The following is a 15,799-nucleotide window of genomic DNA, read 5'->3' as shown; positions in this document are numbered from 1 at the left end:
ACAGTCAAGCTTTTTTAAAAACGTGATTGGTGGGCTAAGAAGTTTATCCGCCTGGTTCCTCAAATTCCCAAACAGTTTATTTGAATACTGAGGGAATAGCTAATCTTGTACAAGTTCTGGGGCTTTAACAAGGTAAACGAATGGGTGGGCTGTGAAAGTAAACACTGCATTTCCTTCCAGGCTCACCCTAGCTTCCAAAATTCCTCTCCCTCACTCCTTTCACTCTCCCCAGCCTTCTAGTTCCCAAGCTTGGTCTCTCGTATCCTGTAAAAGTACTGAAATTGCAAAGGAGACATTTTTAATTATAAGTACTACAGTAATGAATTCAAGTACACTCGTTTATCATAAAGGGCTTTCCCATCTGTCTCTAAAGTATACTTAAAAATGCTGTGTATTTGATAACATTAGCACCAAGCATCTTCCACATGTTAATATCCAGCGTTTTAGATGTTCGCTCCCCCCACCTCAAAAGACCGCACAGTGCTGGTTCCAGAAAGAGCACATTTATCTCTCCATGTTTGGGAGTGCCTGTGTGGTCTCTTCCTACTTTATTTGCACTCCAATCCTTGGGGATCTCATCGCAATCCCCCTAGGCAAAGGGAGATTAGGGAATAGGGCTGTCTGCTTCTCCCCACTCTGACAGAGAAGGGAAAACAACTTCCCCAAGTCCCTCAAGTTCTTCTGGCCACAGTACAAATTGTTCTTGAGCATGGAGGGTTTCCAAAAGCCCTAATTAGCAACTCACAGCAAACATTTCTTTGCATTAGCTAATGATCCGGCTGCACTTGTAAGCAAACAGAACCAACATATCTAATCAATGCTGAAAAACCAACCAAATGCCTATTAAACATCTGGATGTAATTTTCTAGTTAGAACAAAATGAAAACATATGCAGGTTCCTTTGATCTTCGTCTTAACAAAGAAATTGTTGATAAAAAAGCATACTGGTCAGTCAATGTGTCATTTTCATAAAGTCTGCTCATTTCTCTTCAAATGCTCCCAGTTTAATTTAGTTGGTTTCCTGCAATCTCTAATTTTACCATATTGTGTGAAACCGCAAGAGATTCTTTGGAAGTGATTTTATTTGAGGTTTTACTGCTGCATGGATCTGCTACTGATTTTTTTTTCCTTCTCTGCCTTCTTCCTTTCACCTCCAGGTCCATCTTGCCCTTTTCTTTGGTAAAGGAGTGGGGGAGAAAAGGATTACAAAGAAATGCTGGGAAAAATTCTTCTGGACCCTACATTCTTAGGTTTAAGAAAACTATCAATTAAAAAAAAAAAAAAAAAGGTGGGGCGGGGTTGCTCACGCTTGTAATCCCGGCACTTTGGGAGGCCAAGGCGGTCGGATCACCTGACGTTAGAAGTTCGAGACCAGCCTGGCCAACATGGTGAAACCCTGTCTTCGCTAAAAATACAAAAATTAGCCGGGCGTGGTGGTACACGCCTGTTATCCCAGCTGCTCAGGAGACTGAGGCACATGAATCGCTTGAACCTCGGAGGCGGAGGTTGCAACGAGCTGAGATCGCACCACTGCACTCCAGCTTGGGTGACAGAGCGAGACGCTGACTCAAAAAAAAAAAAAAAAGTCAAATGAGGAAATGTATGAGCAATAATTCTCAGCTAAAAGGAAGAGAACACAACAAAAGTGGTCTGTTAAAAACTATAATTATTGGCCAGGTGTGGTGGTGCATGCCTGTAATCCCAGCACTTTGGGAGGCTGAGGAGGGCGGATCACGAGGTCAGGAGTTTGAGACCAGCCTGGCCAACAAGGCGAAACCCCGTCTGTACTAAAAATATAAAAATTAGCCGGGTGTGGTGGCACACGCCTGTAGTCCCAGCTACTGGGGAGGCTGAGGCAGGAGAATCTTGAACCCAAGAGGCAGAGGTTGCAGTGAGCTGAGATGGCACCACTGCACTTCAGCCTGGGAGACAGAGTGAGACTCCGTCTCCAAAAAAAATTAAAAAATTACAATTATTATTTCAAATAAAAAAGTAATAGATTTAAAAGATGTCTAGTTGCTACGATCAGCATCTATAACTTTTCCTATTTTGTTTAGTATCTGTACCAGATAACATCTAGCTTTTGTAATTACTTAGGCTATTGCTGAGTTGAAAATTTGATAATCAGCAACAAATGAATGGGAATATACCCACATATGCATCAAAAGAAAATGAACAAGCTGACAATCTTTCTGTTTCTCTGCAGAGCATAAAAAGGGTACTGTGTTTTTCAGAGAAAATTTCCAGTGGGAGCATCATACATTTCATATAAAAACATCAGTGACATATGAATGTTAAAGGTAAAGAAGATTATGGTTAACAGGCTTTAAATGGAAGACCAAAATTATAGATTTCATGAGGAGGACTATTTTCTTTTAAACAGGCTGTAGGCAATCTGCACATATATTATTTATTTAAAACATAAGATTAAAGCTACTTGACTGTTTAAACACCATCATTTGTAATGCAGTTTGATGAGAGTTTTGTAGTATAATTATTACAGCATGACAATCATGGAGAAAATATGACCTTGAAAAGGGCAGAGCCTTCTCCCACTCTGACAGACGATGCTCTAAATGGGAAAACAAGGCTTCAAAAACCAAAACCAACCATTTTTATGCACACAATTAAAGGCCTTCCAATTTTAAATTCATAATGCTCTGTAGATACTATAGATACTTCATTATAAGGAAATCAGAAGGCCTGGTGTTTCAAACTCTATTGGCAAGGAAAGACTAGTTAAAAGAGAATTTCTAGTGTTTACTCATGGCAAACTGGGAAATATGGTGAGCAGACACATTGTCTGTGAGTAGTTACATTAGAGAACATTTAAAGATGCCTTAGTACTGATTTTGAGGGCAGCGGGGTGGGGAAAGAAGACAAGTAGCAACACTTTTGCCCCGTCTCAAAGCATATTTTAATGGCTCTGTTTAAACTTAATGGGAGTGTGCCAGTTATTCAAGATACAGGCACCACATAAAGCCTGGGTAAGCCGGGGAGGAATATCAGTTGCTCCAGTTGTCACAGCATGTATACAAGCATACTTGTGGCATCCAAGCACTTTCTATCCGGTCCTGGAGCTGATTATGGGATGAACTGGCCACAGACTGGTATATGTGGCTCAATCACTAGATGATTTCAAGGAAAACAGGTTGCTAAAGGCCCTGGGATCCTATGATTCCAAAAAGTCCTGTATGTCGAGCAAAACTCTCATCGTCACCAAATTTAACCAAGGAAAGTGAGGCAGTGCTTTCTTCTTTTTTGTTCTCCATGTTAGCAAAATGAATAATACAGCTGCCTTCCCAACTGTACTTAATGAGAACACCACAAAGCTACAATGCCCAACTTGTTTAAGAATTTACTATGGCTTCGTACAGACTGGTTAAAATCGCTTTTTTATTTTTTCATTTATAATTGATATTTGGGAGTGATGCAATTATAGACAAATCAATATCATACATATTTAAAAACAACTCCAACAGTGAAATGTATTATCTAAAACGACTTCTAAAACTATTTCAAGAAAAAGAACTCTGTAAAAGCACATCTTTAAATAAAATGTATGTCTGTTTAAATAAGCTCCTTCCCGTAAGTCTCTTGAAGGTAAAATAATAAAATAATAACGTGGGGGTTATTAATACCAAAAACTTAACTAGTTTCCAACATAAGATAAATACTTGTCCAAGATGTGCCCTTATGGAAGAAGTTACCACCGTTTGGCTAAACCAGCATTATTCATTCACTGCTCATGTTGAAATGTTCCTCAAACAAAAGCATAAATGCGGCAATACTGACGGTTTTCTGCTGTGTATTTAGAGACATACACAAAAACCAAAGACTCTCAGCATTAATTATACAGCATGTCTTGATTATTACAATCTCAAAATCCCTTTTAACTCAAGTTCCACTTCATAAGAACCTTAGCCACGTCATTTACCTAACTCTTCCCATTTAGCTCTTCACACAGCTCAGCTCAGGAGTACCACCCAGACTATGGGGGTGGGGTGTGCGGGACAGGTTTTTCAGGTCTCAGTGCTGGTTTATTACATTGTCTCTCTTTGTTCCCAGGAATTGGAAACAGACTCGTGGTCTTGTAGCTGAGAAGCTCCTAAAAACCTCAGTCGCTCCCCACCTCTCCCAACACAGCGATGTCAGGACTTTTAAGACGAAGACCTGGGATTTCGCGCCCCGGGCAAAACGTCTCATCTGCGGACACGCGTGCCTTGTTCTGGCAGCACCCTGGGAATCCTTCCCGCCAAACGGGACAGGACGATCTTTTTGAAAAGTGGCTTGAAATCCTGCAATAAAAATCAAATCCTACCACTTTGGGTGCAAAGGGGGTGGGTGGGGTGGGAGGACATCATAGTCGTCTTTGCTGGTGTACCTACGCCAACCGTGGCGTTGCTCATTTACGCATTTCCAACTAAGTGCACAGTCCACTCCCTCTCGTACATCCGTAAAAAGGCAGCTCAAGGAAAAACAAACCTCAGATAAATTTTTGAATGTGGCCTCACTTTTAGAGTAGCATCAAACAAGGGGTCCAGCACTGAAAAACACATTTGCTCGAATTACCAAAAGCCCCCCTCCGCCTCCAATAAGAAACTCCGCAGCTAGTCTTTGAGTTACTTTCACTTAGATCTGAGGATTTTCATTAAAGGGAAAAGTGAGCAAGTGGCAGGATTTTTGCTAACTCGAGCCCCCAGCTTCCTCGGCTGCACGCTCGCCAGTCCCTCCCGCTAGCGCGCGCCCGCGCGCTCTCTAGCCAGCCCCACGTTACTTTGATTGACAGCTCAGCCCCGCCGCTCTCCTTCCCACCGACCTTCCCATCATCAGTGCCAATCTCCGCGAATCGCCGCTTCCCATTGGCTGGTTTTGGCGTCCCGCGGCTCCTCCAGGAACAGTTCCTCACCAAGCCCGGGAGGACGCGGCTGGCGGAGGAGGGGCCGGGATGGGAAGGGAGACCGAGGAGACGGCGGAGATGGAAGCGAGAGGAGGGGGGAGGGAGAACGCCCCGTCCGGCGCTGCGCTGCCATAGGCTCCGGGGAGGAGCGCGTCAGCGCCCCACGTTGGTTGCAGAGCACGCGATTGGCTGATGCGGGCCTCCTGCTGCCCCCCCCCCCCCCACCCCAACCTCCCGGGCTCACGTCCCCCGCCGGCTCCGCGCTCACGCCCCCCGCCCGAACGGGGCTGGGCGGGGCCGGCGCTGGTTAGCTCCGGAGTGTGAAACCGCGTGTTAATGTAAGCGGCGCGAGAGGCGCGGGCGGCGGCGGCGGTGGGAGCGGCGGCTGCAGAAGCAGCAGCAGCAGAAACAGCGGCGGGTACTCTGTGCCCCGCGTCCCGGAGGCAGCCGACTGCGCCACCCCACCCTCGCACGGCCGGGCGGGACCCGCGCCACCAGCCCGGACCTCCGTGGTCCCGCGGCGACCAAAACCCCCGCTGGCCCCACCGCTGTGACTACTCTGGACTCGCCCGCAGAGTTTGCCCGCCGGGGAGGGTGGCCGATTGGCGGAGCGCACTCCTGCTGTTTTCCCCACCATCTCGTGGATGTCGTCCCTCGGGTGGTGAGAGAACTTCGCAGTGGGCTGGAGCGCCCTTTGCGGAGAAGCACACGAAGGTGAAGGAAGGAAAGAAAGAAGACCGAGGAAGAAGGAGCTCGGAAGAAGGGTCCGGAGCGGCCGGTCCGGCCGTGCAGGGCGAGTGCGCCCGAGGCGCGGCGCCCTGATGCTCCCCGGGCTCGAGGAGCAGCGGCCACTTGCGGGACTGTTCTCGGTGGAGTAGCCCCGTCGGGCCCGGAGGGTTTGTGCAACCGCGGAGAACACCGAGTGCTGGTCGCACGGGGCGTGCCGAGCCGCCTCCCGGCGCGCCCTCCGCACTTTCCCCGCCTCGTCATCCGTCGCTCCCCGGCCAGGAGCCTCCGCCGCGTCTTCAACCTCGCTCCCCTTTGCGTCCCGGGAGCCTGCGAGCACCTGGCCGAAGGCGCAGCCGAATCTTGCGGGAGTCGCCCCGAAAGCGTCGCGTTTGTGTGGGGTTAGCGGGGGCCGCCGCGCCACCTGCACCTCGCCCGCCGCCGCCTCGGGGAAAGCCCGAAGAGGAGGCGGACCAGGAGAAGAGCAAAGAAAAGCAGCCCGTCTGGATTTGTTTGCCCAGGACTGGCGCCGCGCACGCGGATCGCCGAGGGGAGTGCGGTCGGAGTCACCGCGCCCCCGCCTCCCCGCCCGGGCGGCTGAGGCCGGGGGTTGGAGCGCTGCCCCCGCGCACAGTCCCCGAGCGCCCGACGTCTCCGCGCAGGTTCTTGAAGCAGCTGGGCCTGGGGCGCCCACTAATGTGGCCCTGAGGGCCGGAGCCCGCACCGACGGAAGCGGGAGCCGGAGCAGCTGCGGGTGCCGAGTGGCCGGTGCGCCCGGCGGAGCGCGCCTGCGTGCGTGGCCAGCGCGCTCCCCGCTTCTGCTTGGCTTTCCGGCTTAATTTTCCTCGGCGGGATTAAAGTTGGAAATTGACCGGAGAATTGAGTTGCCGGGGAACAGAGCCCCGGCCGCCGCCAGAGCGATGTTCCCGCAGAGCCGGCACCCGGTGAGGCGCGGCTGGGTGGTGGTGGGGGGGCAGGACCGTTGGGGAGGCGCTTCTCCCGGGCGGTAGGGAGACTGGTGGCTTCTGCGGCCCGGCGGACTTTCTCGCCCTCAGCGGTATAAGGCTGGGGAGGTCTGGGGCCCTCTCTTCCTGGGGTGGGGAGTGGGCCGAAACTCTTAATTTTCTCCCTCCCTTTGGGCGTCTTCCTACTTGACGTCTATACCGAGCGGACAGGGGCGCTGGGGAAGGCTGGGGTTTCTCTCCTGCAGCCATATCCCCCCTACCTTCCCCGAGTGGGGGCAGGGCGCCCCCCCTTTGTTTCTTCTCTCGCCTATTTACATGTCAATGCGGCCCCGGTTCCGGTGCGTCTGGAGGTGGCCCCGGCGACTCTGGGAATGGGGAGCGTAAAGGAGTTGTTTTTCTCCTCTGGTCCCCGGGGTCATTATCGCCGCCGTGGGGGAAGGGGCGGCGACACCGACAATCTGGCCTGGTCTTCCCTGGCCGCCGGGGACCCCCCTTCCCTTTGGCCTGGTGACCCGGGCGCACTTAGCGCAATGCGCCCTGGAAACTGGGAAGAGCTTCCGAGCCTCTTTAGAAGCCGGGGCCCGGGGAGGGTCCGCTTTCCCCCTCCCCAAAGTGAAGGGCAAACTCGAGTTTGGGGCCTCGTTTTCAGCCACTTCTAACTTTATTTTTTGTTTATGTCCCACCCGTTCTTGCCTTCTCTGACTTACTGCTTTATTCATCCGCCCGCATTCCCGTCCCTCGGTCCCCCTCGCTGGTCGCCCCCAGACGCCGCACCAGACTGCAGGCCAGCCCTTCAAGTTCACTATCCCGGAGTCCCTGGACCGGATTAAAGAGGAATTCCAGTTCCTGCAGGCGCAGTATCACAGGTGCGTGTCTGGCCGCGCCAGGCGAGTGGTCGCGGGCGTCCCGGTGCCCCTTGCGCCCAGCCGGGTGGCGGCGGCGCCTGTACTTAGTTCTTGCGTCCAGGCGGTGGCGTGTGGAGTCTCAGTTAAGACCTGTCATTCAAGTTACCCCGTTTCCTGGTTCTTCCCGGGCCGCCTCTTCTCTTGTCTCCTCCTCCTCCCATTGTTTCCCTTTTGCCGGTTTGCACTGTTCCAGGGAGTCCTTTTTCATGTCTTTAGGAGTTGCATGAGAATCGTCAATATTTGCACTTCATGTATTTATTTTTCAGCAGACTGAGCTGAAACATTGGTTCAATCGATGTCTCAGTCCTGGAGTGTGGGTTCAGGGAAGCAAAGCCATGTTGAAATCGCTGTTTGCCATACTAGAAAATTGGGTTTTCTGAGGCAAAGTCCATTAAGGAAGGCTAGATGCTTATAACATTGCCCATCATTGGTGATGGTGAGGGAGGTGGGTATAATAGTATAAAGAAGAAAGCTCACCTGCTTTGGCGTCATTTCGGATTGGTTTGGGTAGGATGAGAGAGTGGAGTCACATTTATATCCATCTCAGCCTTAGTTTCTTCAAGTAATGAGACTTACCTTCAAAGGACTTATAAATTTTTGTAAAATACTCTGCCAATAGTGAACCTCCCAGAAAGGTTAGTTTCTTTCCCTTGTTCCTATGAAGTTTTACCTGATTCTAACTCAGAAATAACTGTATTGACATTTTTTGCTTTTGTCATGCTTGAGAAAAAGCACAGAGATGAGGCGAAGTGGCTTGGGTGTGAATTTTCTTACTTTGTCAGGGGCTTTCTCATTATTGACCTTTTGTCTACTTGTAGATAATATCTCTGCAGCTTGAGGCATACTTGCACACACCGTGTTTACCCAGCAGGGAGAACTTCAACCCACTTTATTGCAGTAGCTACTTGACATATTTTGGCAGGGATTTAAAAACCAAAGGTTTTGAAAGGGACCAGCAATTGTAGGAGTAACTTAACAGATAGGATTTTCAAACCTAGAGACCGTTTGAGTTGGCAAAGATGGCACAGCCTATGCCTAAGAGTGAAGATTGTGCAAGGGCCGGATTTTGGTGGAGTCCAGAGAAACAAACTGATGCAGGAAGGTAGGGAGCAGATGACCATGAGGAGGAATCAGTTAGAGGTTCTGACAGATTTTTTTCATTCTTGTCATCTAACCAGATAGGCACCAAGAAGAATGGTAGCTGAATGGACACCTTGTATTGTTCACATTATTCCTTTTCCCTATTAAATGCAAGGACAAAGCTTTTGGGTGTTTACCTAGATAGTTTATGGCTTTTCCAAATTGGTCTGTGTTTTTACTTGAAGTGCAAATATGTGAGGCAGATGTTAAAACAAGTGACATAATGTTTACATTAAGTTGCCTGTTTTGTTTTCCTAGCCTTAAATTGGAATGTGAGAAACTGGCAAGTGAAAAGACAGAAATGCAGAGGCACTATGTGATGGTAGGTATCAAAGATCGGACTTTTTCCTTTTTCATATGATATTAGCAAACGTGTTAGCAGAGTGTAAAAAACATGAGTTAATGAAATGCTTGATTCTTTTTTCTCTTTACAGTATTATGAAATGTCATATGGATTAAACATTGAAATGCACAAACAGGTAAGCTTTAGTTGAACTTCAAGCTGAAATGAGACATCAGTTCATATGATTTAATAATACTGGCTTTGTTCTCAGTAGTGGGCTCTAGGGGTGGGGGTTTGTATGCTATTTTTCTGCCTTGGTTTCCTGTCCTGTGGATTGATGGTAGTATTCTGCAGCAAGGGTTGCTTCTTGATAATTACAAGTGTTTAAATGACTAGGAGAGGGAGAGGTGTTTTGGAAATATAAACTAGCCTGTTTATTGGCAGATAGGAATTAAGACTTGAGTTTACTTTTTCACCTGTATAGATTTATCCTCTTGAAAGGGCTGGGTATCTTCTACAGTTGCTGAAGTTTAGAATAGTTAATGTTTTTGTGCTGTTTTGCAAGGAAGTGTGGACCTGTTGGGGGGGGAAAGAAGGGTATTCAGGAGTTTTTTTTAATCATGGTAATCAAGGTATATGACTATCTGTGGAGTATTCTTTATGCTTTGGGGCTGCATGAAGCAACAGTCAGGATTAGTGGCTTATTAGCAAACAAATTTTTGAAAAATTTCTCAGTTGTTGCAGGTGTGGATGTGAAAAAAGCATCTTTTTATGGCCAGAGCATATGTTGGGAGTTGCTTCAGTCCTAGTGGTTTTTAAAGCATGAAAAGATTAGTGACTGGAAAGCTCTAGCAATGACTATGAGTTTGCAAGTTCCCATAAAATTCACACTTATGGCTACTATAATGGTGTATAAAAAGAGTATTGAGCTGGAACAAGGCACTAAGGACCTCATAAGAGAAGAAAAGCTAAATGATTGCTCAGCCCAAAGGACCCTCGATTGAGTAGTCATTGTCTGCCAAAGAAAGCATTAATGGCAGGGTGTAAGTATTCTGGAGATATGCTGACATTCACTTTTTCATCAAGACGCTGGTACAATAAGTCTTTTAGAAATCGATTGCCTCTTAAAAAATTATCATCAGATGAAGTTGCACAGTTGGACACATTTCAAAGTGCAACAATACAATTCTTACTTGATGTATATGTGCTATTTCATCTCAAACCCTTGTTTCATTAAATTAAAGAGCATGGCTGACCGGCTGGGGCACAGTGGAGAAATTGATTAGTTCAGCCTTCAGATCTTCCTTATATTCAAAGACTTTCATTAAGCAAGTGTGTTTCAGAGTTGAATTCTGCTTTTGTAACTCTGCACTCTTTGATTTTTAATTCATCATAGATTTCATAATGTTAAGTTATCGTGTACATTAGATCTGTTCTCAGATTTGTGTTTGGAAAGAGATTGTGATTTTCAGGGCCTTTTATTAATAATGTAATTGGGCCTTTAAAAATGCAGATTTTACTATGATTTACAAAGTTGGTAGCCTATTTTATGTTGGGTTTGTGCCTTTGTTTTTGTGTGTTTCTCAGTGGCTAGTGCCTTATCCAGGCACTTGTAACTTGTTAATAGTAAATGGGCTAGAAGATCTATGGCTAACATCTATCGTCATTTAAGTGAATTATGCAAATAAACTTGGCCTAGGCGGTTTAATCTTTTTTTTTTTTTTTAAGTTACTCTGAAGGGCACTTTTTTTTGGATAACAGATATTATGGAAGAGTAAGAGGAGACTGAGCTTTTTCTTAAACCCATAAACTCGAAGGATTTAATAACCTCATTGACTCTTTTACAAGGGAACACCACCTCAGTGTGATGCTATATGCTGGTGCTGGGTTTATTGGAGGAGCTAAAAGAGGTGTGTAATTCTTCTGGGTTCCTGTAGGTTATGTGGCGGGATGACCTCTTCTTTATCATGTAGGGAGAAGGGGTGAAGTGGGTCAGAAGCACCATGGTGTGAGAATCGTTTTCTAATGAGTTTCTATACAGCGTGAGGCATTTGTGGCTATATACTGTCTGTCCGTGAGCCTGTATGCATTAATAATATGCTGTGTATAATTGGCTTAGCAATTGGAAAAACGTGAAAAGCTGAGAGACACCATGTTCTTCATAGTAGGGTACTGAGCCTCCTGAAATTTAGTTGATATTGGAAATGCTGACAGACCCTTAAATAGAGTGCTGTGCAAAGTAGTGCTGTAATTCAGTTTAAAGTGGACTTACATTTGAAAAACATCCTTCTGAATGTCACACATTAATAATAAGTTCTGAGGAGGCATTTGGTGCAGCTAGTAATCATAATTCTTATTAAAACTGGTGACGTCTGGCCCCCAGGGTGTAGCCAAGCTCAAATTGATGCTTTTTGCCGCCTGATCACCAGCATGGCCTAAGTGCTCATTATATTGTAGAGAGGGCCTTTGGAGCTCTCATTAGATTTGACAGGAATTCTCTCTAGGGGGAAACTGGGCATTAGCGAGACTCCTGACAGGCTGAAATTATTCCTGCTTTATGGCTTATAACCAAATGCTAGCAAGGCATCATCAGGGGACACAAAAAATTGTCATTTTTGACAACATCTTTGTTACTAAAAAAAAAAAAAAAATGCAGTGATGGGGAAACTTTCCGTACAGAGAGCTTTAATGCTGTTAAGATTTGTCTCCAGTGTGACGACCACTCTCCCTTCCCACCTTTCAACGGGTTTGTCGAAGGAGTGAGTTCTAGAGATTTCAGTGTCAAATCTCACTGCTGACTTTCCTGTCTGGAAGTTTTAAAGTGAAAGTGCATCCAAATCAAGAATGGTATAATTGTGGTTTCCTTCCCTGGTGTGGTGCCCACAGCCCGTGTTTAGGTTGTGTCAACACTTCCTGATAAGCCTTCCCTTTACTTTCTCTGCTCCCGTTTGTGGTGGGTTACCGAAAAGGCAATGAAACAGGAATGGTAATAGATACTTAAGTCTTCAATGGTAGCACTAAGAATATTTTTTTCTTGGAGCCCTTTATAGATCCCTGTCTGCCCATCTTTATCTGTGTGGATGGTAAACTCTAGATATCTCTATACAGTAGAGGTAGACAATGTCTCATGGAAAATTGAGGCAGTTCTGATACCATCAGAGTGTTACGGTGCATTAAAAAACAGCAAGTTGATGTGAGCCTGGTGGTTTGCCTAGCTGTGCCTAGTGTGTGTGGTGGCGTGATCTTTAAATGTTTTTGTCTGTCATATGGTTTGATATTACCTCATTGGATATTTTTGGGAACAAGATGTACTGTAAATGCACACATAAGCCTTATTTTAGCCCACTCATGTTATCTTTTCAGCATGCTGATGCAGCCATGCTATAAATTGTCATTGGTGGCTTTAATTTGCACAGTAATGAACAGTTTTCAGTGTGATTTGTCTTCTGTGACCTCCGTAGGCATCCTCCAGAGTAGATTGGGTAGGTGTTTTGCTCTGCCTACAGCTGTGTGCACGTGTTCAGAGTCTGGGACTTGCTCAAGGCCACGCATCTATTGAAGCTTGAGTTGGGTTGCCTCCTCCAGGGTTGTCTGTGCTGCTGCTGCTTTTTTTTTTTTGAGATGGAATCTCGCTTTGTCCCCCAGGCTGGAGTGCAGTGGTGCGATCTCTGCTTACTGCAGCCTTTGCCTCCTGGGTTCAAGCAATTCTCCTGCCTCAGCCTCCGGAGTAGCTGGGATTACAGGTGTCCGCCACCATGCCCGGCTAACTTTTTTTTTCTTTTTTTTGTATTTTTAGTAGAGAGAGGGTTTCACCCATGTTCGCAGGCTGGTTTCGAACTCCTGACCTCAAGTGATCCACCCACCTTGGCCTCCCAAAGTGCTAGGATTACAGGCATGAGCCACCACACCCGGCCTGTCTGTGCTTCTTCCTGTCCCCTCATGCTGCCATCAGGAAGATGAGGTGGACCATGTCTCCCTAGTGCCTGCCTCTTCAGTTCTGACTCTTTGTGCTGATGAACTTCATGATTTATAAGACATGTCAGGCCTGAATGTATGTTCTAAAAGTTAGGAAAATCAGCAGTGCCGCTGACTGGTCTTTTTGGGGAGAGGAGGGTCACAGGCCATGGGTAGGTAAAACTACTGAGCAGTACTGTCCTCAGGTTAAAGTATGTTTAAGAAGAAACAAGTCAGGAATCCTGGTGGAGACCCAGTGATGGGGAGGGAGTTTGATCAGTCACTTTGTGCCTGTGTTCTGCTGAAGAATGGGCAGAGTGAGAGCACTGGGCTCTCCAGGATGGTGAAGATTTTTTTTTTTTTTTTTTTTGCGCGACGGAATCTCTTTCCGTCACCCAGGCTGGAGTGTGGTGGCACAATCTCGGCTCACTGCAACCTCCGCCTCCCGGGTTCAAGCGATTCTCCTGCCTCAGCCTCCCGCGTAGTTGGGATTACAGGAGTCCACCACCCCACGCCTGGCTTATTTTTTATTTTTAGTAGAGATGGGGTTTCACTATGTTGGCTAGGCTGGTCTCGAACTCCTGACCTCAAGTGATTCCCCCTGCCTCGGCTTCGCAAAGTGCTGGGATTACAGGCGTAAACCACTGTGCCCGGCCGATGGTGAAGCATTTAAAAATAAATGAAAGGACTAGCTCTGAAAATCTGAAAGGAAGGATGATATATTCTGCAATCCTGGTTGGGAAAGGGAACGAGCTCCATGTGATATTTCAGCAAGCAACATCTCAGGCCATGTAAATTTTGGAGTGTAACTGCTTTTACAGTTTTGATGTGTGCTTTAAAATTTCTCTTAGAAAAATGCGTTGTTCTTTAGTGGGTTTTTAAAAAAGTATTTAGATGGGACTGTTACGGACTCACCTGTGGGATATTTCCTTAGATGTGATTATTTTACTCTTTTGCAAATTTTACCTTAGTGTTTTTTTTGTTTTTTGTTTTTTAACCATGTGTGTTTTTGTCTACAGTTTCTCACTTTGAGATTTTTTTCCCCCTAAGTCAACATCTCACACAGGGAAATGACTAGCTAGAGTATAGGCACTTAGAGTTAAGCTCCAGCAGGTGTTAATAATCTTGTCATACAAAGAGGGTAGCTGTCATCAAGATTGGAGTGGTCCTCAACTTCATTAGCCAGGCCTGTTCTTTGCAAGCATAAGTTAAAAGAGAGAAGGCTCTCTGCATTTAGAGCCTAGATTACGAGTTGCAAGATTAGCCTTTGTTTCTTATCAGCAAGCAGGACTGATCTCTCACCTCTCAGTCACCTTCCCCACCCTTCAGCAGTGGGCCAGTGGCTGGTTTTTGTCCTGGACTTGCACTGGAGTAAGGCAAGGGAGTCCCTGGGCATGGATTTTAAGAAAATCAGAAAACATAGTTATCATGATCAATATTTTGAAAATTCAAACGGAATGCCCCCAAAATCTTCAAGGAACAACATGTCCAAATTTTGTATTAGGGCAGGATCCAACAGGGGGAGTTGGGAATAGGGTGAGGACAGGAGGTAGAGTCAGGCCATTGCAGGGCCACAGCACCTCCCTTGCCTCCCGCTCTTTCTGCCTTTGGTTACCTGTCCTGTGGGGAGTGGCCATGAACTATAGGCTCTGACTTGGTTCCGTTGTAGTTCATTGAAGTCATTTAATTGGGGATTTCCATTCGGGACTGGGCAAGTCATGAACACGTTCCCTGGCTTCAGTTCCCCTCTCTGTATAATGAGGGTTAGACTAGACAAAAGTCTGTTTGTTCCCTCGTATGGTGGGAGCCATCCCAGCTTACACCCGCAGAACCCAGCACCTCGTGCGTGCAAATTGAGGAGCGTCCTTCGCCAGAGGGCTTAAGATGTTCTCCCAAATAGTGTTTATTAAGAAACAGAAAGAAAATCTGTTTCTTTAGTAAATATTTAAATAAATCATCTTGAGTGGTAGTTAAACTAAAAATATATTCAGTTACTGGCTCATGGAACCATTTTAAGTTTCCATGGATCTGAGTCTTTGCTGTTTTATTATTAAACCTTTTGTGGTCTCCAGAAGTGGATTAAAGGGGAGGAAACTGAGAAACTTACTGGCTTTCCTCAAAGCTTTGATTGATTTCGTTTCCTACCCTCTCCCCTCTCTATTGCTTATTGTTGCCTCTGATTTTTAAAAATGGAAATTCTCACAACTAGTACCTTTACTACAGGGTATTTAGTATAGTGGTTTTTAAGTAAATTTTAGACAGCTGTTTTTGTCGGTGGGCTTATTTGACAAGAATAGGCATCTGTACCTTCAAAATACTCCTCACCAGAGGATTGTTCTGTGAATACGGTGTGATGTTTTAAGTGGAACTAGGATGCGCAGGTGTGGGCAGGAGGAGAGAGGTTTTCTGATTTTTTTTCCCCGTGAGGTGTGGTTTGATCTGAAAAGTGAAATAAATTTGCACTGAAATTTTAACATAAATTAAGATATTCATGTATTGCCATTCACTTGATTTAACAAAAGTATGGTTTCTAAAATTGTTTGCAAAGGAATGATTTCAGATTTGCTGCTTGTGTTTCTTCCTGAGCAGGGTCCACAGGGGAAAAAAAAAAGAAAAAAATTGAAGAAAAAATTTTAAAATTATTGTTTGTAGACTACCCAGTCACCGTAATATTTTTTAATGAAAATCCAGGAAGTGTTGATATATGATTTTATCAAATAACCTGTGATTTAGCAAAATTACATGTTTCATTATTTAACATTCAATTTTTTTTCCTTTTTTGTTTTTTTAATGGCGATAGAGTCTTAATCTGTTCCCCAGACTGGAGTATAGTAGCACAATCTTGGTTCACTGCAGCCTCCGCCTCCTGGGTTCAGGTGATTCTCCTGCCTCAGCCTCTGGAATAGCTGGGATTACAGGTGTGCAT

General features: G+C 46.0%; 1 protein-coding gene and 1 long non-coding RNA gene across 6 annotated transcripts in view; one reads left to right on the top strand and one right to left on the bottom strand.

Moving 5' to 3' along the window:
* LOC134728542 (uncharacterized) overlaps positions 1-4,994 on the bottom strand; it is a 59,387-nt gene extending 54,393 nt beyond the window's left edge. Inside the window, exon 1 of the long non-coding RNA XR_010109058.1 lies at positions 4,820-4,994. This is a non-coding gene — a long non-coding RNA (uncharacterized LOC134728542). The remainder of the gene's footprint in view (positions 1-4,819) is intronic.
* Positions 4,995-6,428: 1,434 nt separating this feature from the next.
* The window catches only part of TLE1 (TLE family member 1, transcriptional corepressor), a 107,034-nt gene continuing 97,663 nt past the window's right edge, over positions 6,429-15,799 (top strand). For all 5 annotated transcript variants that reach the window (XM_008963852.4, XM_008963855.4, XM_003811447.6 and 2 more), the window contains exons 1-4: positions 6,429-6,570; positions 7,357-7,457; positions 8,895-8,958; positions 9,071-9,115. In XM_008963852.4, the coding sequence (XP_008962100.2) occupies positions 6,547-6,570; positions 7,357-7,457; positions 8,895-8,958; positions 9,071-9,115 (234 nt within the window). In that variant the 5' untranslated portion in view covers positions 6,429-6,546. The remainder of the gene's footprint in view (positions 6,571-7,356; positions 7,458-8,894; positions 8,959-9,070; positions 9,116-15,799) is intronic.

The sequence above is a fragment of the Pan paniscus genome, chromosome 11, assembly GCF_029289425.2.
Source record: "Pan paniscus chromosome 11, NHGRI_mPanPan1-v2.0_pri, whole genome shotgun sequence".
Classification (NCBI taxonomy): domain Eukaryota; kingdom Metazoa; phylum Chordata; class Mammalia; order Primates; family Hominidae; genus Pan; species Pan paniscus.
This window is presented reverse-complemented; position numbering and strand designations above follow the sequence as displayed.